The 24,103-nt window shown below is 41.8% G+C and overlaps 2 protein-coding genes across 2 annotated transcripts in view; both read left to right on the top strand.

Moving 5' to 3' along the window:
- Nucleotides 1-24,103, top strand: part of LOC139376016 (chloride channel protein 2-like) — a 118,369-nt gene that overhangs the window by 70,468 nt on the left and 23,798 nt on the right. Inside the window, exons 3-11 of the mRNA XM_071118068.1 lie at nt 1,249-1,380; nt 1,554-1,682; nt 2,047-2,180; nt 2,513-2,603; nt 3,112-3,131; nt 3,454-3,532; nt 3,669-3,794; nt 3,908-3,992; nt 4,109-4,210. Of these exons, the coding sequence (XP_070974169.1) occupies nt 1,249-1,380; nt 1,554-1,682; nt 2,047-2,180; nt 2,513-2,603; nt 3,112-3,131; nt 3,454-3,532; nt 3,669-3,794; nt 3,908-3,992; nt 4,109-4,210 (898 nt within the window). The remainder of the gene's footprint in view (nt 1-1,248; nt 1,381-1,553; nt 1,683-2,046; nt 2,181-2,512; nt 2,604-3,111; nt 3,132-3,453; nt 3,533-3,668; nt 3,795-3,907; nt 3,993-4,108; nt 4,211-24,103) is intronic.
- Nucleotides 16,703-22,447, top strand: LOC139376015 (E3 ubiquitin-protein ligase TRIM39-like). Its single transcript, XM_071118067.1, has 2 exons — nt 16,703-16,858; nt 20,107-22,447. Exon 2 carries the CDS (start codon nt 20,109-20,111, stop codon nt 21,753-21,755), a length of 1,647 nt encoding a protein of 548 aa, XP_070974168.1. The 5' UTR covers nt 16,703-16,858; nt 20,107-20,108; the 3' UTR covers nt 21,756-22,447.

Below are 24,103 nucleotides of genomic sequence, written 5' to 3'. Positions count from 1 at the left end.
AGGGGTACGGCCCGGAGGAGAGATGCTGGGTACCGGTGGAGGACATCCTAGATCCTTCATTGCTACAGGAGTTTCACCGTCTCCACCCGGATCGCCCTGTGTCCCGTCCTCCGGGTCGTCCCTGAGGCCGGTGTTGGCGCGCTGCTGGAGCCGCACTGCGGTGGCGGTCGGCACTCGCCTTTTGCCTCCTGACGGCCCGTTGTAGCCGCACATGGGCAGCGTTCCATGTCTCCTCCGAGTGCCGAAACCATTCATCCAACCACAGGAGCCTCGATCTGGCTCTGATGCCATGGTGCCAGGACCGGCTGATAACCCAGCACACACTGAAACGGTGATAGGTTGGTAGAGGAGTGGCGGAGGGAGTTTTGGGCCATCACCGCCCAGGGGATGTAAACCGCCCACTCCCCCGGCCGGTCCTGGCAATAGGACCGCTGTCACGACTTCCGCCGAAGTCGGCCCCTCTCCTTGTTCGGGTGGTGTTCGGCGGTCGACGTCACCGGCTTTCTAGTCACCACCGATCCATGTTTCATTTTCGTTTTGTTTTGTCTGTATTACACACCCCTGGTTTCAATTCCCATATCATGTTCCTTATTTAACCCTCTGGCATACATTTCTGTTCTGTCCGTGATTGTTGGTGTCTTAATGGTTGTTGTAGGTGTTAGTTTGTAGGCATTTTCCTATTTGGAATATTGCTTGAATTTTTGTGAGTAAACTCGGTTGTGTTGCTCAGGCGCTACAGAGATGTAGCGCCTGACTCCGCTACATCTCTGGCACCAAATTGCTGACACCGGTTCAGTATCTAGAGCACTCATAGACTGTGTCCCTCAAGACACTGTGTTCTCTTCGATGTTTGATTTTGTCTTCAGGGACATCCAGTTACTCCTATTTCATCCACCTGAGAGCAACCATTCACCTTTCCTCCTTCTCTCCATACATCCATTTTATCTCTCTATCGTCACTCGCTTCCTGGGTCTTTAGCGGCCTTATATATCTCTCTTTCCACCCATCTCTAAGTCCACTCATTCCTTTATTCATTCAGCTCAACAAGTCGTGATGCATTTCTATCCGTCTCTCCACCCCACTTGCTTTTCACACAGTGTTCCTTCTGTCTCCATTTTTCATCACTCCATATGTCTTTTTTTAACGCTCTCTGTCTTGTTACAGTGACTATTTCTCTCTTATTTTAAGCTGTTGTCTTTTTAATCTTCCTCTCTCCTCTCTCTCCCACCCCCTCTCTCCTTTCTCCAGTGTGTACGTCTCGCTGTCAGAAGTTCCTGATCTCTCGTGTGGGCGAGGACTGGATCTTTCTCATCCTCCTGGGTCTGGTCATGGCCCTGGTCAGCTGGGTGATGGACTACGCTATAGCCTTCTGTCAACAAGGTGAGGGAGGGAGGGAGAGATATTCCTGGGTCTGTTGGGTAATGGACAACACCATAGGGAATGGAAGGAGGGAGAGAGAGAGGGTGAGATATTCCTAGCTCTCCTTGTGTAAAAAGTTTTAGAATGTGCCCTTTAATAGGTTTGATTTATCTGTGTGTGTCTCTGCGCTGTAGCTCAGAAGTGGATGTACGGGGGACTGAACAGTAACATGCTCCTGCAGTACCTGGCCTGGGTCACCTACCCAGTGGTGCTCATCACTTTCTCAGCAGGGTTCACACAGATACTGGCCCCGCAGGCTGTGGGTAAGATACTCAAGTGTGGAACGCACACACACTCATTCAATGTAATCTTACACCTACATTTATTCCTAATCATGCTCACTCACATATATTTAAATAGCTAATTTGCATACAGAATGAAACACTGTGCAATATTATTTAAAGGTCACAGATGTATGGCGTCGACTCAGTCCACATGGGTAGTTGACAGAAGTTATACAACTTCAAGACATCCTTGACAATATCCTTGAAACCACTAGTAATGACTGCCTTGAATTCATAAATAATCTTGAAGTGGATCTCTAAATATACATTTTACCGCACTCTCCGTCCTCGCCCTCCTCCTATCCCACCTCCCTCGCCCTCCTCTTCTCCTCCTTTTCTTCAGGTTCGGGTATCCCAGAGATGAAGACCATTCTTAGAGGTGTGGTACTTAAGGAGTATCTCACCTTTAAAACCTTTGTGGCCAAGGTTATCGGGCTGACCTGTGCTCTGGGCAGTGGCATGCCCCTGGGAAAGGAGGTGGGAAACCCCTAGTAGACTGTTACGGGAAAAGTAGTGAAATGTTTGAAATTCCTGGGCTCGAATTTATAAAGTGCTGATCTAGGAGCAGTTTTGCCATAAGATCATCATGAATACGGTTATATGGACAGGGGAGCTTTATTCTGGTTCAGCACTCTTACTCTGAGACACTTGATGAATACGGGCCCTGGTCTGAAATTGCTTTAGTTCTGCCTTCTTTTCCCCCCTTTTCCCCTCTATTACTAACTCTGCATTCCATGTTCTTTCTCTTCATCATCCTTTGACCTCTACCCCTACATCTCTCTTTCTCATTTCTCCAATCTCTCACTCAGGGCCCGTTCGTTCATGTGGCCAGTCTGTGTGCAGCTCTCCTGAGTAAATTCATGGCTGCGTTGTTTGGTGGGATTTACATGGTGAGAGACAGTTCCCCCCCCCCCCCACACACACACACTCAATTTGGTTTTAGTATCTGTGTGATATGTCTGACCAGCCTGCCACCCTCCAGGACACACACTCACCCCCACTCACCTGAGCCCGACCCTGGGCTCCAGCACACAGTACTACTCCTGTCTATGGTTCTCAGTCTGCCAAGAGATTACTCTCTCTGCCATACACCACCCAAGACCTGGAGGAGGAGGAAGAGGAGGGGAGGGGGAGGCGGGGGAGGAGGAAAAGGGAGATGGAGGAAGAACATTTCAAGTCAGCAAGCATCAAATCTACTTTAGAACAATTCCATAATGATCAGGGTTGAGGTTCATCCCGTTTGAACCCAATCATTATAGGAGATTGAATGCATTTTCTGTCCAAAAAATAAAGCAATAAAGCAATAAAAATAATTTTTCCCAACAGATTTTGGTCTCTGCTTTTCTTCAATTTAACTCTCAGGTACTCACACAGATTTCTGTCTTTTCCCACTTACTGCTTAAGGAAGAGCCCTTTGAGGGAAACAAGGTACGAGTGCACGTGTGTCTAAGTATGTGCACGTCTCAGGGTCCACTTGTTTCATGTTTGTTGGGGCGTCATGTGAGCGCCCTTCCATTTCAAGTCAAGCATTTCTATTCTGTTCTATGTGAATGCCATCATGACACATACGGCAAACGATACATGACATCTCCCTTTACTTCATGTTATTCTGTTCATCTAAATTCCAACATTACTCTCTGTAATTCCATTATGTATTTGTATGTGTGTGTATGTGTGTACTATGTGTACTTGCACATATGTGTTTATGTATGTGTGGGTGTCTGTGAGTGTGCGTATGTTCCTATTACAGAATGAGTTGAGGAACACAGAGATGCTATCAGCAGCGTGTGCAGTAGGGGTGGGATGCTGCTTTGCTGCCCCTATTGGAGGTACGTAACCATGGGAAGTCCATGTACTTTACAATATACATTGGGGAGAAATGCAGCAAAATACAGTAAGTGATGAATGGTGTTACTGAAACAGTGACTGTGTGTGTGTGTGTGTGTGTGTGTGTGTGTGCTGCAGGTGTGCTCTTCAGCATTGAGGTAACGTCTACGTTCTTTGCGGTGAGGAACTACTGGAGGGGCTTCTTCGCTGCCACCTTCAGCGCCTTCATCTTCAGAGTACTGGCTGTGTGGAACCAGGATGAAGGTGAGGAGGTGTGTGTGTGCGTGTGTGTGTGTGTGTGTGTGGGGGGGGGGGGGGGGTCATTGAGCCAATAGTTAGTCAGAGTTGACTGGTGTTATTCTCTCTGTCTCTCTCAGAGACCATCACGGCTCTTTTTAAGACACGTTTCCGTCTGGACTTCCCCTTTGACCTCCAGGAGTTGCCAGCCTTCGCCATCCTGGGGTACATGTGTGTTTACTGTATCCTGTGTGTTCTACACACCCTGCTCAAACTCCTCAGTATCGTCACTGTAAATGGCTATTAACCTAGAACTGTGTGTGACTCTGTCCCGTCCTCAGGATTGCGTGTGGTTTTGGTGGGGCCCTATTTGTCTACCTGAACAGACTGATAGTAGAGTGTATGAGGAAACAGAAGACCATCAACAAGTTCCTGCTTAGGAAGTGAGTCTGTGAATATTATACTATTGAACTGTTATATATTGTACACACACAAACATATGGAGGACCAAATCTGCAGTAATTATAGATAAATGCACAAATAAATAGATGAATAAATAAATGGATGAATGAATGCACACAAATAGATAAATCATTATTTTAATAATTAATCCCTCTCTCATTTTATTAATTTACATTATTTCTTAATTTATTTATGTCTTCCTTCAATATGATAATGAGGTGTCAATCAAACGTATGTGGGTGGTATCTAACACATATCTATTAATATTATATGTCACCGTTTTTTGGGCTGAAGTTGGAGATAAAAATCGATTATATGCAGCTGTGCCGCACGCGCACCATAAAAACATTGCTCTTCCTTGATTTAGAAGCAGGTGAGCAGTTGTAGAACACTGAGCCGTTGACTGCGTTACTTTTGACAATAAACCACCGGACTACAGTCATATCGTTTTGAACCTAGAAGAAGACCAAGAGACGGGAGTAGGCAAGAAGGACTTGACCGGGATTGCCCAGAAAACCATGTTACTGTAAACGAACGTTACTGAGTGAGTATCAAGCTCGCTAGCTTGGCTACATATAATTAAGTCGAATTGGCTAGCTAGCTGCGTTTTACAGCCAGACTCACACTTAGTTAGTTAGCTAATGAACTAAACTGCAATTATCATAAATCATTATTATCTAGCTAGCTACGGTACAGAAATATTTGTCAAATGTAAAGCAAGCAGTGCCATGGCATGCCAGAAGTAATGCATGTTGGCTAGATCACTTATTATAGAATGCATACTCAATTAATAGGGATGTCATTTAGTTAGCTACATACCTAGGCTAATTCTTGACATAATACATATTTGAAGCAGTTTGGTTGCAATATTAGGTCTCAATCACTGGCATCTAAACGAGCAACTAAGCTAACTACAATCAAATGAGGAGCATGATGTCATGATGGAAATCAACTATGTGAAGGTAGCCACAGTACAGATTAGCCACAATAGTGGAATTGCTTTTTGCCTTAGCAATTCTTACTGAGATGAGAAGTGGTGCTATAAAATAGTTTATCTAGCTATAAGTTCACATGTAAACCATGTCATTTGTTGTAGCCGTTAACACAAAATGGCATGTATACTTTTAAATCGGCTCCTATTGTCATTTATGAATCCTAAATACAGGTACCATTTTAATTGTGTTAATCTCTGCAATTTGTCATCTGATCTCTTGGAGCCTGGTGGAGGCAGAACATTTTTCTACATCTAGGTTGAGGCTTGTTACCAGCAGGAACATGGAGCACTCTCTGTCAGTAAGTCATGATATTATTTTCCTTTACATTGCATAATGCTAGGCAGGAGGAGCTGGGCCGGTGGGAGGTCGAAGTTCTCATTCTAGCACACTACCTCTATCACTCTCCAGGTGCTACAGAGACAGAATTGTCCTGCGAGCCTTCTGACCAACTACCTTTCATCTCTCCAGAGCACAGAGAAGTAAGCTACACTCATAAAAGTATACTATGTAAACCTCCTTCACTGTGGCACTCATTTTCTCACCTCCTTGTAATAGTCCCAGACTTTTATCAAAACTAACATATCCATCCCCCTAATCTCCAGGTGAGTCTGCTGGGCAATGGAACTCTAGAGCAGTACATCCAATGGATGCAACTATCAAGGCTTTCAAAGGCCACATTTTGGGGGTGACCAAATGCATAAAGTTTTGTATGAACTAATTTTCATTTTGTTAGATTACAAAATACCTTTTTCATGTCATGTTGGTCTTCACACTAACTTCTGTGGTAACTTGTAAACAAAGACAACACAGGCTGTGTTCAAAGGCAGCCCAATTCTGGTCTTTTCTTCACTAATTGGTGTTTTGACATCAGATGTTGTTCAGAGCTGATATGAGTGGTCAAAAGACCAATTAGTGAAAAACAAAACATAATTGGGCTGCCTGTGTGAACGCAGCCTTAGTTTATGCTTCAAAAGGCCTAGAGTAAAAGAGTCATGTCTAGATTAATACATTTTTATTCATGTATATGAGATATATCTATCCCTGACAAGATTGAAGAATGGGACAAGTATACAAAGTGAATGTCTGTAGCATAATTTGAGTGGTTACATACAATACATGTTGACAGAATGGCTGCGAGACAGTGTTGCTGTACTCCCAGGTAAGACCCTTTCTTTTGGTACCACAGAAGGCTATAGTTTACATTCAGGCTGCTTTGAAGAAGTGTCACCATCCAGGCCCATGTCACATCCTCTGATGGGGAGATGAAATGCATTATGTACCTTTCATCACCAAAGCCATGTTAGCGTTTACTGCACATGTTGCTGAACAATTCAACCCTTTTGTTAGTGTCATTGATATGGAAATTCACATTCCGTTAATAAGCATTGACTAATACCTCTAGGGCAGAGGTAGGCAACCCTTTTCCTGGAGTGCCGCAGGCGCTTAATGTTTCTGATTAAACTGACCTGGAAGACAATCACTGAACTGATAAATTAGCTCAGTTGGTCAGTGCGGAGTTCAGTACATAGAACGTTCAATTGAACGGAAGTGGTGCTGTACTGAATGACAAGTTTAAAAATGGGAAAGGCTTGGGTTGTCGGTTCAAAGTATACCGCTTCCCTTTAAATATGTTGCTTCAAGCCACACCCACTGAACGGCGCAAACGTATGTCTAAGAACATACAAGAAAGTTTTGTTAAAATGTGTCATTCAGTACAAACCGTTCCACAATGTAGCAAATGATTAAGTGAACTATAGCCTAGATGGAACAAAATTCTTCAGTACCTGGGCTCCCGAGTGGCGCAGATGTCTAAGGCACAGCATCTCTTTGTGCTTGAGGCGTCACTACAGACCCTGGTTCTATCCCGGGCTGTATCACAACCGGCCGGGATCGGGAGTCCTATAGGGCGTCGCACAATTGACCCAGCGTCGTTAGTGGAGGATTTGACCAGGGTAGGCTGTCATTGTAAAATAAGAATTTGTTCTTAACTGACTTGCCTGGTTAAATAAAAAGGTTTGCCTGCTCTAGGGTCCTGTGGTGAAGCGACTGCTGTGCAAGGTATTGGGCAACAGCTTTCTTCCAGGGTCCATATTCACAAAACATCTGAGAGTGATCTAGGATAACCTCCTTGTCAATGTAATTGTAGTCAATGTGAAGACAATCCTAACATCAGTACTCCTACTCTACTCTGAGATTCTTTGTGAATATGGTCCCTGGCCTGTCAACACTGCACCTGAAATGCAACAAAAATATGAATAATTAGCTCAGTAACTTAGCTAACTAGCCAATGAAACACTTGTAAATGTGCACAAGCCTAATAAAGCAGGTGTATATGAAAACAGCCGTGAAATTAAGAGGCATTTATCTTGTTAACTTTGTCACCAATCGATAAACAGGCAGGGGAACAAAGTAGTTTAACAAAAACTGCGTAATATTTCTAGCTATTATTTCAAATACAGCTACCAATATATCTAGTTAATTGTTATTTTCTAGAAACCTAGCTACAGTCTGTTTAGCTAGCTAAGGTGAACTCTGGTGGTGGGAGTAAACTAAAGTTAGCTAGTTTGGCCCCTGCAGTTAAGGTAGCTGGCTAGTTACATTTTTAATTTAAGTTTATTAATTGTATGAATAGCTAGCAAAGATATTCGTTCACACATGTCTCTTTTAGCAGCTAGTTGACCCAAATTGTCTGCATACCTCCACACGGAAAAGCAGATAATATGGAGATTCCTTCATTTTCAACAGCGGCCAGCACTGCCAGAGCAACCCACTGTACAGTATTGCCAACTCCTCAGTAAGGAAAGTAGCTGTTGGCTGTCCTAAAAGTCGCTAAATGACGCCATCACCTAATTTGCATAATTGGCCATGTGCATGTAATTGTGATGGACGCTGTAGGAGAGAGGAATAACGTGGAAGAGACAAAGTGAGTAAAAAAAACACCCTATATATGTTTAGAACTACAAAGGGATTTTCTGTCGATTTGTGTGTTTTTTTTTTTTTTTTTTTCACAATTCCAACCCTCCTCCTTTATCCAGACTTGGGACCGGCAGAAGTGACCCAAAAGAGACACTCTGGCGGAGTTACTTAGGTTTTTTTTTTTTTTAGTTAAGGTTAAAAACCAAATTATGGTCCACAAGTCATGGTAAAACATGAACATTTTTAACCATAACATGTTTTACATTTTTTTGTATATAATCTAAATGGACCAAAAGGAGACAATCAAAAAAAAACTGTCAATGGCAATGTGAGAAAATTATGGTAACTAGTCTGGCCATAATTCAGGTTAATTGTTTTTTTTTGTTTTTTTCAGACCCCCCTCCACACACACACAGGCTGTGCTGGCTCACAGAAAGAGTGGGTCATCGTCATTTTGGTCAAGGCTCTCTATGGCAGGTTCAGTAACTGAGGGAGCTGACTTAAATGAGTAAGCAGTTGATGTGCCAAAAAGCTGCAAAACATTTTCAGGCAGCTGGTGCTCATAGCAAGCCTCATCAGACAGCTTCAGTCCATATTGAATGTACAGGATGGAGTTAAGGGTCTGCAAGGACATCTGATTTCTAAGTTTGTTTTTTTACCACACTCAGGCTGAATACTCTTGACTTCAGCATTCGAGTGTGGCAAGGACAACACAGACACAGCAGCCATGGCAAGTTCTTGAAACGGGTTGATATCAGCTGCATCCCTGAACTTCCAAATCTCACTCCAGAAGCCCAGTGTGGTTTTTTGTTGTCCCATTCCGTTTACTAAGATGGATTGCACGCCATTGCTGGACAATCTTGTCTACCAAGGTGCTTGGCTATTTTTTCTATTTCTCCAGGGCTCTTATTGTGCTTTAGAGTTTCCTCCACATTGAAAACTGACACGTACTTCAGTGCTTCGATGTTGTCCGGCAGTCACCCTCAACTCATTATTAATGAGGGAGATGATGAAGGCTACACACCGCTTTCTGACATTGTTTTCATCCTCAGGCGCAAGGTGGAGTTCAGCTGCCTTTGACTCAAAAAGGTAACCAAGGTACGGTTTGGGACTGATGTATCCATTATTGGCCCTTTTAGTACATCAACATTTTCCAGTGGATTCAGCACCCTGCTGCTCACAGACTTGATCAGGCTAACCAAGCTGTCAAGTAGCTTAAGAGGATCTACTTGCTCTCCCTCAAAAGCCTTGATGGCCAACTGTACCTCACCCAGCACGGACTTCAAAAAAGTCAGATACAATATGTTTTGAGGATCACTGTACATGGAGTATAAACCCTCAGCCATGTAGCAGTGTTCACTGGACTTGGTGACTGTGAAATGCAGCCTAAGCTCCTCCCACTGGCCTAAAACGCGTGCAACCGCAGGTTCAATGGAGAGCCAATGTGTGGCACATACCTTGGTTATCTGTAAAGGTTTCTCCCAACAGTTGATGGTCTCATACAGTGCCTTGCGAAAGTATTCGGCCCCCTTGAACTTTGCGACCTTTTGCCACATTTCAGGCTTCAAACATAAAGATATAAAACTGTATTTTTTTTGTGAAGAATCAACAACAAGTGGGACACAATCATGAAGTGGAACGACATTTATTGGATATTTCAAACTTTTTTAACAAATCAAAAACTGAAAAATTGGGCGTGCATTATTCAGCCCCTTTACTTTCAGTGCAGCAAACTCTCTCCAGAAGTTCAGTGAGGATCTCTGAATGATCCAATGTTGACCTAAATGACTAATGATGATAAATACAATCCACCTGTGTGTAATCAAGTCTCCGTATAAATGCACCTGCACTGTGATAGTCTCAGAGGTCCGTTAAAAGCGCAGAGAGCATCATGAAGAACAAGGAACACACCAGGCAGGTCCGAGATACTGTTGTGAAGAAGTTTAAAGCCGGATTTGGATACAAAAAGATTTCCCAAGCTTTAAACATCCCAAGGAGCACTGTGCAAGCGATAATATTGAAATGGAAGGAGTATCAGACCACTGCAAATCTACCAAGACCTGGCCATCCCTCTAAACTTTCAGCTCATCCAAGGAGAAGACTGATCAGAGATGCAGCCAAGAGGCCCATGATCACTCTGGATGAACTGCAGAGATCTACAGCTGAGGTGGGAGACTCTGTCCATAGGACAACAATCAGTCGTATATTGCACAAATCTGGCCTTTATGGAAGAGTGGCAAGAAGAAAGCCATTTCTTAAAGATATCCATAAAAAGTGTAGTTTAAAGTTTGCCACAAGCCACCTGGGAGACACACCAAACATGTGGAAGAAGGTGCTCTGGTCAGATGAAACCAAAATAGAATTTTTTGGCAACAATGCAAAACGTTATGTTTGGCGTAAAAGCAACACAGCTGAACACACCATCCCCACTGTCAAACATGGTGGTGGCAGCATCATGGTTTTGGCCTGCTTTTCTTCAGCAGGGACAGGGAAGATGGTTAAAATTGATGGGAAGATGGATGGAGCCAAATACAGGACCATTCTGGAAGAAAACCTGATGGAGTCTGCAAAAGACCTGAGACTGGGATGGAGATGTGTCTTCCAACAAGACAATGATCCAAAACATAAAGCTAAATCTACAATGGAATGGTTCAAAAATAAACATATCCAGGTGTTAGAATGGCCAAGTCAAAGTCCAGACCTGAATCCAATCGAGAATCAGTGGAAAGAACTGAAAACTGCTGTTCACAAATGCTCTCCATCCAACATCACTGAGCTCGAGCTGTTTTGCAAGGAGGAATGGGAAAAAATGTCAGTCTCTCGATGTGCAAAACTGATAGAGACATACCCCAAGCGACTTACAGCTGTAATCGCAGCAAAAGGTGGCGCTACAAAGTATTCACTTAAGGGGGCTGAATAATTTTGCACGCCCAATTTTTCAGTTTTTGATTTGTTAAAAAAGTTTGAAATATCCAATAAATGTCGTTCCACTTCATGATTGTGTCCCACTTGTTGTTGATTCTTCACAAAAAAATACAGTTTTATATCTTTATGTTTGAAGCCTGAAATGTGGCAAAAGGTCGCAAAGTTCAAGGGGGCCGAATACTTTCGCAAGGCACTGTATATGGCCTTGTTGGCCAGTTATAAGTCTCATACCACTACAGGGGATGGTGTCATTGGAAGCATGACTTACAGCAAGCTGCAGAGTGGCACACACGGCAAATAAGAACCAGATATTTGAGGCCATACTCCTTCAGCACTTTTTGGACCCCATTGTTAATCCCCGTCATAACAGCGGCATTGTCAGTCCCTATCCCCAGGTGTTTCTCTTTTTTAAGACAAGACTTCTCGAGGAAAGTCACAAAAGCATGGGCTATAGATTTGGCATCGCCTCCCTCCAACTCAACAAGCCCCAGAAATGTTGATACAATTGTCTGCTTGGTGTCACTAAAGTACCTTATCACAACCCCCAGGTACTTAAACACTTAAATCCGTGGACTCATTGAGGAGGATGCTGCAACGCTGGTCACCCACACCTGCGACCAACTTTTTCAGAAAGTATGGTGCTAGAACACCATTAATCATTTCTGTGCACTTTGTCCTGTACATTTTGAAGTGGGTAGCAGCAGTGGAGTCTGAGAAAGCAGCTCTACATGCTTCTCCAATGTGATCACATGCCAGCATGGAACAGTGTTCAGCGATAGCTAATGCTATGGTGGCCTCAGCCTTTTTTGCAGTCAAATTTTTTTAACCATAAATGTCAGCTTGTTTTGGGTTGAACTGTTATAAGGCTTTGCCTTTTGAGTATGTTTTTGAGTTGTTGTGTGTTTTTTTTTACATCACTAAGTTCGGCGTAAATTCAGCCTTTGCAATACAGGCAGTATGCCTGTGTATCATCTCCAATAAACGGCTTCAACCAGCCTTTGAATTCAGGGTTTGGTTCTCACTCCTTTCTGTATTTTTGAGTGTACAGTGTAGACTGAGCTAGCCAGCTAGATGTTTAGCTTATGTCACAGAGAGGCGCACACAGTGGACAAGGTGAGTAACTGACTGAGGCTGTGTGAGCCAAATGCAGTGATTTATTTTTGTATAAGATCAAAGTATAAGTTTGCTTATATAAGTCATATTTATTTTACTGGTAAATGTGTGCTTAGTATTGTTTTCTTTGGTAACTGTGATATAAATGGTATAAACCGCTTAAACAAATGCAACGCAATAAACGTTTCTGTTCTGGTTGCGTTTGTTTAAGCGGTTTATCCCGCTTATATCAGTTATCAAAGAGAACAATACTAAGCACACATTGACCAGTAAATAAATATTTGTATAAGCAAACTCATACTTTCGTCTTTTGATTGCTAGAGATGCAACCCGGTAGTTCCTTCGATATTTATGGATGCGACCCAATCGTTCGTTCTTTATGTTCTGTTTGCCATGCTCACTGCCAACGTTCTTATCCCTTGCTAGCTAGTCAGCAAGCTACTGCTAACAATCACAACCTCTGCAGCCAGAATAACAGCAAAGCAGCTATTTTCTTTTGACATTCATTTGCAAACAGTGCCTAGCAAAATTATTCATCCCCCTTGGCGTTTTTCCTATTTTGTTGCATTACAACCTGTAATTGAAATGTATTTTTATTTGGATTTCATGTAATGGACATACACAAAGGAGTCAATTGGTGAAGTAAAATGGAAAGACAATTAAATTGAAAAGTGGTGTGTGCATATCTATTCACCCCCTTTGCTACGAAGCCCCTAAATAAGATCTGGTGCAACCAATTACCTTCAGAATTCATATAGTTAGATTTCACACAGGTGGACTTTAAGTGTCACATATCAGTATATGTTCTGAAAGGCCCCAGAGTCTGCAACACCCCCAAGCAAAGGGCACCACCAAGCAAGCGGCACCGTGAAGACCAAGGAGCTCTCCAAACAGGCCAGGGACGAAGTTGTGGAAAAGTACAGATCAGGGTTGGGTTATAAATAAATATCAGAAACTTTGAACATCCCACTGAGCACCAATAAATCCATTATTAAAAAATGAAAAGAATATGGCACTACAGCAAACCTGCCAAGAGAGGGCCGCCCACCAAAACTCACGGACCAGTCAAGGAGGGCATTAATCAGAGGCAACAAAGAGACCAATCATAACCCTGAAGGAGCTGCAAAGCTCCACAGCGGAGATTGGAGTATGTGTCCATAGGACCACTTTAAGCCGGACACTCCACAGAGCTGGGCTTTACAGAAGAGTTGGCAGACAAAGACATTGCTTAAAGAAAAAAATAAGCAAACACGTTTGGTGTTCACCAAACGGCATGTGGGACAATCCCCAAACATATGGAAGCAGATACTCTGGTCAGGTGAGATTTTTTAAAAAAAATTTGCCATCAAGAACAACACTATGTCTGGCGCTAACCCAACACCTCCCATCACCCCGAGAGCACCATCCCCACAGTGAAGCATGGTGGTGGCAGCATCATGCTGTGGGGATTTTATTCATCGGCAGGGACTGAGAAACAGGTCAGAATTGAAGGAATGATGGATGGCGCCAAATATAGGGAAATACTTAAGGGAAAACTGTTTGTCTTCCAGAGGTTTGAGACTGGGACAGAGATTCACCTTCCAGCAGGACAATGACCCAAAGCACACTGCTAAAGCAAAACTCGAGTGGTTTAAGCAAACATATTTAAATGTCTTGGAATGGCCTAGTCAAAGCTCAGACCTCAATCCAATTGGGAATCTGTGGTATGACTTAAAGATTGCTGTACACCAGCGGAACGCATCCAACTTGAAGGATCTGGAGCAGTTTTGCCTTGATGAATGGGCAAAAATCCCAGTGGCTGGATGTGCGCCAAGCTTATAGAGACATTGCTGCAACAGGTGGCTCTACAAAGTATTGACTTTGGGGTTCTGCATGCTAAAGTTTCATTTTTTTGTCTTGTTTGCTTCACAATAAAAAAAATAAAATGTTACAAACCTCCAAAAATGTATTTTAATTCCAGGTTGTAAGGCAAGAAAATAGGAAAAATGCCAAGGGGGGGTGAATGCTTTAGCATGCCACTGTATATCCATAACAATGAGCTGATAATGCTTGATTTTTGTCTGGCATAGCTAGAAAAGTCTGCATTCTCGTCAGGACACTCAACACTGTTCATTATGAGGAGATCGCATTGCATATCCAACACTAGGCTAAATAGTTTGTTGCTAGCAAACCTGCCAATATGACAACCAAATTCAAAAATACCAGTTGCTGAAAACAGTTGCTCCCAAACTAGAAACGTGGGAGGATTTGACAGTATAGCGCCACTTGCGTCAAGACTGCAACATAGGGACCAGCGAAATGTATGTTTGTCACTCACCACGTTAGGTTGTCAGATGCAAAAAAAAAAAAAAAATGTCCTTCTTGGAGCTGCTTTTACAATGAATCCCATTTCAGTTTGTCGTTGTTGGTTTAACTTTCTGTAACTTTGTAGCAAGTAAGGTCTGCATGTGTAGGTGCAAATTGCATCATGATTGCAAGGTGTCCCAATATATTTTCCAACTCTCCCGTTATCTGGTTTTAATGTCCATTCTAGAATGCCCTTCTAGCCAATCAGAAACGAGTATTCAACAATGCTGTGTTATAATTAAGCAATAGGCAAAAGGCCCAAGGAAGTGTGGTATATGGTCAATTGAATATGCATGACACATCGCAGAGTGCCTGGACACAGACTTTAACCGCCTTATTGCTATTATAAACTGGTTACCAATGTAATTGTCATACCCGTGGTATACATTCTGAAATACAACAGCTTTCAGCCAATCAGCATTCAGGGCTTGAACCACCCAGTTTATCATGTTATATGAATTCAACAAAAAACAACAATTAGTTAATTTGACAAAAAAATGACATAAGTTAAAATCGCACTGTGGATGTATTAGACTTCATAATTGCATACTTATATTTCACTGTACAATATGTGGACACCCCTTCAAATTAGTAGATTTGGCTATTTCAGCCACACCAGTTGCTGACCGGTGTATAAAAAGCAAGCACACAGCCATGCAATATCTAAAGGCAAACATTGTCAGTAGAATGGCCTTACTGAAGGGCTCAGTGACTTTCAATGTGACACTGTCATAGGAGGACACCTTTCCAACAAGTCAGTTCATCAAATTTGTGCCCTGCTAGAACTTCTCCGGTCAACTGTAACTGCTGTTATTGTGAAGTAGAAACATCTAGGAGCAACAATGGCTCAGCCGTTAAGTGGTAGGCCACACAACCTCACAGAACGGGACCGCTGAAGGCTAAAAAGCGTAGCGCGTAAAAATCTTCTGTCATCTGTTGCAGCACTCACTACCAAGTTCCAAACTACCTCAAGAAGCAACGTCAGCACAAGAACTGTTCGTACAGAGCTTCATGAAATGGGTTTCCATGGCCACACTCAAGCCTAAGGTCACCATGCGCAATTTCAAGTGTCGGCTGGAGTGGTGTAAACTTTGCCGCCTTTGGACTCTGGAGCAGTGGAAACGTGTTCTCTGGAGCTAAAATGCTAAAATTTGTGTATACACTTCACATTTGTGTTCTGATGGTGTCACTGAGTAGGCTGATACCCATTTCATGGACCCAAGATCCATAGGTAAAGCTGGACATGGCAATATGAATGTTCAATAGGCTGAATAGTGAGGGGATTTTACAGTCAAAGTCCTGCAATAATAGCTACAATGCTAATATTTGTGTAAACTCTTCATAGTTGTGAACATTTCATGGATCCAAGATCCTTAGGGAAGGTTGTATAATGCATACAGTAGTCCCCCAATTCAATTCTGAAGTCTAACAGAGCCTAAATGTTATTTTAAACTGATATATAAATTCAAAAAAATACTGACTTTTTTAAAACAACATTCCAAACCTGTAAAGCATTATCTAGTCTAAATATGGCATGATTCCAATATTTGTATCTGTTTGTGTCAGTTTCATGGGGTACTTTTATTTTCAAGATGAACACAAATTCCACTATTGTGGCTCATAGTTATTGTGACCGATCAACCAATGGTGTGTTAGATTCCACCCATAGACATTTGATTGATGTTACCATATTGGAGAAAAAACTACATGAATGAATAAAGATAAAATATTAAAATGAATTACATTACGAGTAATTAGATAATACATACAGATATGTAGAGAAAATGTATTCATTTTAGTCAGTATTTTGTATTTCCTTGCTCATTTAATTGTGTGGATTTATTTATCTGTTTCTGTGTGTATTTATGTATAATTGTGGCAGGTTTAGTTCTCTACACACACACGGCGGCTCGCCTTATATGTGAACCCCATGCTGGATCCCCCCAGGAAAACACTGTTGAGAGTTTGAATAGTACAACGTTCAATTTCGACATTTGGTAGTGCATCTGCTTTGTTGCAAAGTATCGTCTCTATAATCTCCCTAGCGGCCTGAGATCTTTCATACCTGAACAGCAGTGTATTATATAAAAAATGAACAGAAAGGGAGAGACAACTTGTAAAAGTTGGACACCGTTCCTTTAAGAGCAGACGTGTCAGTTGATTGGGAGGGTCTTTGTAAGGCCACGTTGCTGAAGTGAAACCAAACTGGAAACCTGAATGTTATGAACAGGAACAATCCTTTAGACTTATTCACAAAGCTACATCTACTCTCCAGTCAATGTTGACTTTTTTCTAATCATCAGAAGAGAAAGAGCAAAGTCAACACATGCTGAGGTGAGTAGAAAGAAAGAAGATATGATAATTGTTTGACATGTCCCATGATGACTGGTATAGCTACCAGTCAAAAGTTTGGACACTTACTCATTCAAGGGTTTTTCTTTATTTGTACTATTTTCTACATTGTAGAATAATAGCGAAGACATCAAAACTATGAAATAACATATAGAATCAAATCAAAATAGATGAACAGCTCAAATAAGAAAAGAGAAATGACAGTCCATCATTACCATGAAGGTCAGTCAATCTGGAAATTTTCTAGAACTTTGAAAGTTTCTTCAAGTGTTGTTGCAAAAACCATCAAGCACTATGATGAAACTCGCTCTCATGAGGACTGCCACAGGACAGGAAGACCCAGAGTTACCTCTGCTGCAGAGGATAAGTTCATTAGAGTTAACTGCACCTCTGATTGCAGCCCAAATAAATGCTTCACAGAGTTAAAGTAACAGACACATCTCAACATCAACTTTTCAGAGGAGACTGCATGAATCAGGCCTTCATGGTCAAATTTCTGCAAAGAAACCACTGCTAAAGGACACCAATCAGGAGAAAAAACTTGATTGGGCCAAGAAACACAAGCAATGGACATTAGACCAGTGTAAATCTGTCCTTTGGTCTGATGAGTCCAAATTTGAGATTTTTGGTTACAACCGGTGTCTTTTTGAAATTTTTTATTTAACTAGGCAAGTCAGTTAACCACTAGGCTACCCTGCTGCCCCAGCGTAGCCCAGTGGTTAGCGTTGGACTAGTAACCGAAAGGTTGCAAGTTCAAATCCCCGCGCTGACAAGGTACAAATCTGTCGTTCTGCCCCTGAACAAGGCAGTTAACCCACTGTTCCTAGGCCGTCATTGAAAATGAGAATTTGTTCTTAACTGACTTGCCTAGCTAAATAAAAAATCTCAAAAGGACTCATCAGACCAAAGGACAGATTTACACTGGTCTAATGTCCATTGCTTGTGTTTCTTGGCCCAATCAAGTTTTTTCTCCTGATTGGTGTCCTTTAGCAGTGGTTTCTTTGCAGAAATTTGACCATGAAGGCAGTAGATCTAGTTGGTCTGCCATAATATACTAGAGACAGTAAATCTAGCTGTTCTTTTGTAATATAATTGAGACAGTAGATCTAGCTGGTCTGCCATAATATATAGAGACAGTAGATGTAGCTGGTCTGTCATAATATATAGAGACAGTAGATGTAGCTGGTCTGTCATAATATATAGAGACAGTAGATGTAGCTGGTCTGTCATAATATAATAGAGAGTAGATCTAGCTGGTCTGTCATAATATAGTAGAGACAGTAAATCTAGCGGGTCTGTCATAATATACTAGAGACAGTAACTCTAGATGGTCTTTCGTAACATAATTGAGACAGTAGATCTAGCTAGTCTGCCATAATATAATTGAGACAGTAGATTTAGCTGGTCTGTCATAATATAGTAGAGACATTAGCTCTAGCTAGTCTGTCATAATATAGTAGAGACATTAGCTCTAGCTAGTCTGTCATAATATAGTAGAGACATTAGCTCTAGCTAGTCTGTCATAATATAATTGAGACAGTAGATGTAGCTGATCTGTCATAATATAATAAAGACAGTATATTTCGCAAGTCTATCATAATATATTATAGACTGTAGATGGTCTGTCATAATATAATAGAGACAGTAAATCTACCTGGTCTGTCATAATATAATAGATACAGTAGATGTAGCTCGTTTGTCATAAAATAATTGAGACCGTAGATCTAGCTGGTCTGTCATAATATAATAGAGACAGTAGAGGTAGCCGGTCTGTCATAAAATAATTGAGACAGTAGATCTAGCTGGTCTGTCATATTATATAAAAGAGACAGTAGATTTAGCTGGTCTGTCATATTATATAAAAGAGACAGTAGATTTAGCTGGTCTGTCATATTATATAAAAGAGACTGTAGATCTAGCTGGTTTGCCATAATATAATAGAGACAGTTTATATAGCTGGTCTGTCATAATATAATTGAGACAGTAGCTCTAGCTGGTATGTCAAGTTATAATAGAGACAGTATATCTAGTTGGTCTGTCGTAATATAATAGAGACAGTAGATAGAGCTGGTCTGTCATAATATAATAGAGACAGTAGATCAAGCTGGTCTGCCATAATATAATAGAGACAGTAGATCTAGCTGTTCTGTCGTAATATAGTAGAGACAATAGATATAGCTGGTCTGTCGTAATTTAATTAATACAGTAGTTGTAGCTGGTCTGTCATAATATAAATGAGACAGTAGATCTAGTTGGTCTGCCATAATATACTACAGACAGTAAATCTAGCTGGTCTTTCGTAATATAATTGAGACAGTAGATCTAGCTGGTCTGCCATAATTTAATTGAGGCAGTAGATCTAGCTGGTCTGTCATAATATAATAAAGACAGTTAATCTAGCTGGTCTTTCGTAGTATAATTTACACAGTAGATCTAGCTGGTCTGCCATAATATAATTGAGACAGTAGATCTAGCTGGTCATTCACAATTTAAAACGGACTGTAGATCTAGCTGGTCTTTCGTAGTATAATTTAGACAGTAGATCTAGCTGATCTGTCATAATATAATTGAGACAGTAGATCTAGCTGGTCTGTCATAATAAAATAGAGACAGCACATCTAGCCTGGTCTGTCTTAATATAATAAAGACAATAGATGGTCTGCCATAACATAATAGAGACAGTAGATGTAGCTGGTTTGTCATAATATAATTGAGACAATAGATATAGCTGGTCTGTCATAATATAAATGAGACAGTAGATCTAGCAGGTATTATGATAATATATTAGAGACTGTAGATGGTCTGTCATAATATAGTTGAGATGCAGAGTAGGTGAAGGGATGATCTCCACGTGTGGTTCCTACTGTGAAGCATGGAGGAGGAGGTGTGAGGGTGCTTTGCTGGTGACACTGTCAGTGTGGGCAAGCTACTTTTGAACAGTCTATAATATGTTTTGATTTGACTAACACTTTTGGTTACTACATGATTCCATATGTGTTATTTCATAGTTTTGATGTCTTCACTATTATTCTACAATGTAGAAAATAGTAAAAAAGAAAAACCCTTGAATGAGTAGGTGTGTCCAAACTTTTGACTGGTACTGTATGAAACAGTGTATTATATTGTTCACACTGACAAACAATTCAATGATAAAAATAAAAACATCTTTTAAAGAATGACTGATTTCAGAGGGGCCAAAACAGATGTAGTTTTCTTTGGTCTGTTCTCAGCTATGGCTTCCTCTGAAGAGCAGCTCCAGTGTTCTATCTGTCTGGATGTGTTCGCTGAGCCAGTCACCACTCCCTGTGGACACAACTTCTGCAAGGCCTGTATCAGAGGATACTGGGATAGCACTGATGTGTGCATGTGTCCCACATGTAAAAATACAGTTTATAAGAGACCAGATCCCTTTTTCAATACTTTCACTTCTGTGAAGGCTGCTCAAGTCAAGGAGTTAGCTCCAGTTCATGTCACACTCATCACCCCAGGACAAGCCCAAACCACAACCCTCAACAAATCTGGAGAAGTACCATGTGACATCTGCACTGAGACAAAGCACATGGCCCTGAAGTCCTGTCTGGTGTGTCTGACCTCTTATTGTGAGGCTCACCTGGAGCATCATTGGATAGTGGCGTCTTTAAAGAAGCACAAGCTGATTGACCCTGTGGAGAACCTGGAAGACAGGGTGTGTAAGAAGCATGAGAGACCCCTGGAGCTGTTCTGTAAGAGAGACCAAGCATGTGTGTGTCAGTTCTGCACCGAGACAGACCACAAGACTCATAAAACTGTCCCCATAGAGGAAGAGTATGGAGAGAGGAAAGCTCAGATGGGGAAAAGTAAGGATACATTTCAGAAGATGATCCAGGAGAGACTGAAGAAGGTTAAGGAGATTGAACAGGCAGTAGAGCTCAGCAAGAGAGACGCAGAGAGAGAGATAGCAGACAGTTTGCAGGTCTTCGCTGCTCTGGTTCGTTCCATTGAGAGAAACCAGGCTGAGCTCATTGAGGTGGTTGAGGAGAAGCAGAAAGCAGCCGAGAGACAGGCTGAAAGGCTCATTAAAGAGCTGGAGCAAGAAATCACTGAACTAAAGAGCAGAAGCACTGAGCTGGAGCAGCTCTCAGATATTAAGGACCACCTCCACCTCCTTCAGAGCTCCACATCCCTCTATACCACCCTTCCACCTACCAAGAACTGGTCTGAGATCAGTGTTCACAGCGATCTGTGTGTTGGGACTGTGAGGAGAGCTGTGTCTCAACTGGAGGAGACACTCAATAAAGATATGGAGATGTTTCCTCAAATCAAGCTGAAGAGGATGCAGCAGTGTGCAGTGGATGTGACGCTGGACCCTGACACAGCATGTCCTTATCTTATCCTGTCTGAGGACCGGAAAGAAGTGAGATATGGAGCCATAAAGCAGGAACTCCCAGACAACCCAGAGAGGTTTGATTGTCATCCCCGTGTGTTAGGAATGGAGGGGTTCTCTTCAGGGAAATTCTACTATGAGGTACAGGTGAAGGAGAAGACTTGGTGGGCCTTAGGAGTGGCTAGAGAGTCCATCAACAGGAAGGGGATGAATGTACTGAGTCCTGAATTTGGAGCCTGGACTATAGAGCTGAGGAATAGGAATGAGTATGGAGCTCGCACTGAGCTTGTAGTTCCCCTCAACATGAGAGAGAAGCCCCAGAAAGTGGGCGTGTTTGTAGATTATAAGAAGGGTCAGGTCTCCTTTTACGATGTGGAGGCCAGGTCTCATATCTACTCTTTCACAGACTGCACCTTCATTGAGAGACTCTACCCACTGTTGTCTTCACCTGATCCTTCTGGTGATAACTCAGCTCCACTTATCTTCTCTCCTGTCATGTCTGAGTTTAGTCAATAGGAAATTCAGTCACAGGAAAGCACAGCGATGTGCCTTAATGAATGTGTTTATAGATTGTTATCTATGGTCAGATTGTATAATTAAGCAGTAAGGCCCGAGGTGTGTGGTTTATTGGACAATATTTTTTTCTTATTTACAATGATGACCTGTCAAATATTTACAGTATGTATAGTGTAACTATATACACATCAATAACACAATACATGAAGAGCAAACACAAAACGCTAAACACAATGATACAAACACATTCTTCAGTAAAAAAATACGGATGCAGCCTTTAGCAGTGGTATACTGGCCATATACCAAAAGGGAAAGGGGATACCTAGTCAGTTGCACAACTAAATGAATTCAACTGAAATGTGTCCACATGTAACCCAACACCTCTGAATCAGTCCATTTCATCAGCGCCCAGGGAACAGTTATTGTGGGGGTTAACTGCCTTATTCAAGGGCAGAATGGCAGATTTTTCCACCTTGCCCTGCTCGAGGTGACTTATTGCTATTATAAACCGGTTACCATGAATATAACAATAAACAAGTATTTTTGCATCATGTCTGTGGTATATTGTCTGATATACACATGGCTGGAATGCTGTCAGCATCCAAGACCCAAACTACCCGGTTTATGATGGATGCTTCTCCGATGTCTTAACTGTAAATTGCTATGAAAAAAAATAAAAAAAGTTGTCTCTAGTCCATGTGCCATTATTTTCTTCCTGTACAAAATACATATGCCCCTCATTCCTCCCCTCATTGTATAAAGAGTTAGGGCCAGCTCGCTGTCATGCCAAAATGTCCCCCGGCCAAAAAGTGTCCCCCTCTGCGTTACAATGGGATTCTATAAACTACGTCTGTTGCTATATCAACGGTGTGATGGCAAAATGATTCAAATTTTGGATATCATTACAGCCGAAATGATGTTCTTTTCGTCATCACTATGCAAACAAGGCTGATTTCCATTACAATCCATTACAATTTCGCTGTTTAAACAAGTTGTTTTGCTAATAAAACGAAAACTTCTAACTACTTTTGGGTACCTTGTTAACATTACATGAAATCCAATGCTTAAATATTGCTACGTTTTGGAAATGTCAAATAAAACATGTAATCTGCTTGACACATTAAAGTTACCTTACAGATCATGAAGTCGGATAATTTCCACGCCATTCATATGCAAATCCATTTGATTCATACACTGGCTTGTCTGGCTGTCATGTTTTATTTTCACCTGCCCTTCCCTACACTGAAATATCATTTCAGTAGTCCTCTATCTTGATTTTTTTTTTAACTCTAACTCACATAGCTCATTAGTACACCATTGGGGTTGAAAATATATGTATCTATTGTCGGTCCTAGGATACAACAATAAAAACCAACCTGGCAATATTTAAGTTTGTAATACATAAACTTTTATCTTTTTGGGTACAATTGTGTTATTAATTTATTTGCAGATGTTTTTGTACGCTCACATGGTAATCAGACTAAATTACTGAATTCTGGTGTGTGGGATATTGAGGAGGTGGTTGCTGTGTGTGTGGGATATTGAGGAGGTGGTTGCTGTGTGTGTGGGATATTGAGGAGGTGGTTGCTGTGTGTGTGGGATATTGAGGAGGTGGTTGCTGTGTGTGTGGGATATTGAGGAGGTGGTTGCTGTGTGTGTGGGATATTGAGGAGGTGGTTGCTGTGGGAATGTTCTGCCTGTCACTTGTTCTCAACAGGCAGCCAGTTTCAGAAGGGAAACTTGACTGCAAAGTCCAGGCACTGCTGCTGAGTGTTTGCAGTGCTAGTTAATCTGTGTATCTCACATATGATGTGCCCAGTATGATAGTTTTCTTGCTCTTTCTTAGCAGATAATGACAACTTGACAATAACAGTAGCTGTAGATGATGTAATGAAAGGTTGGAGGGTGGTGGGTAATGGAGGACATCAGGTGGATCCACGTCTGGGTGTTGGGCAGAACCCCTAGGCCCTGGAGAACAGGAGCAGAGTTAAAGGGAACAGGGTAGGAGACAAAGATGTAAACAGTAAAGTTACACTTTACTGTGCGAAAATGTGATGGATTAGTGCAGTGTTATAAATGGGAGATATGTACTTTTCAACACTTGGAAGGTATAGCCTACCTCAAGCTGGTCCCCTCTCTGACTCAGAGCACAGAGAATCAGACTGATTCGAACTCACTGGTTCTGGTGGATGGGATACCTCCTGGGGGGTTCGGACCGTCGATGGTCCTAAAGGCATTTGGAGAGAAATTGAAGAGATACAGTTTTATAAGCTCAGCATAACTACCCTTTCTTGCTTTCTCTAATGTCAACCAAACTTCACATATTGTCTATTGGACTTCAGCGAAGT

Source organism: Oncorhynchus clarkii, chromosome 20 (assembly GCF_045791955.1).
Source record: "Oncorhynchus clarkii lewisi isolate Uvic-CL-2024 chromosome 20, UVic_Ocla_1.0, whole genome shotgun sequence".
Taxonomy (NCBI): domain Eukaryota; kingdom Metazoa; phylum Chordata; class Actinopteri; order Salmoniformes; family Salmonidae; genus Oncorhynchus; species Oncorhynchus clarkii.
This window is presented reverse-complemented; position numbering and strand designations above follow the sequence as displayed.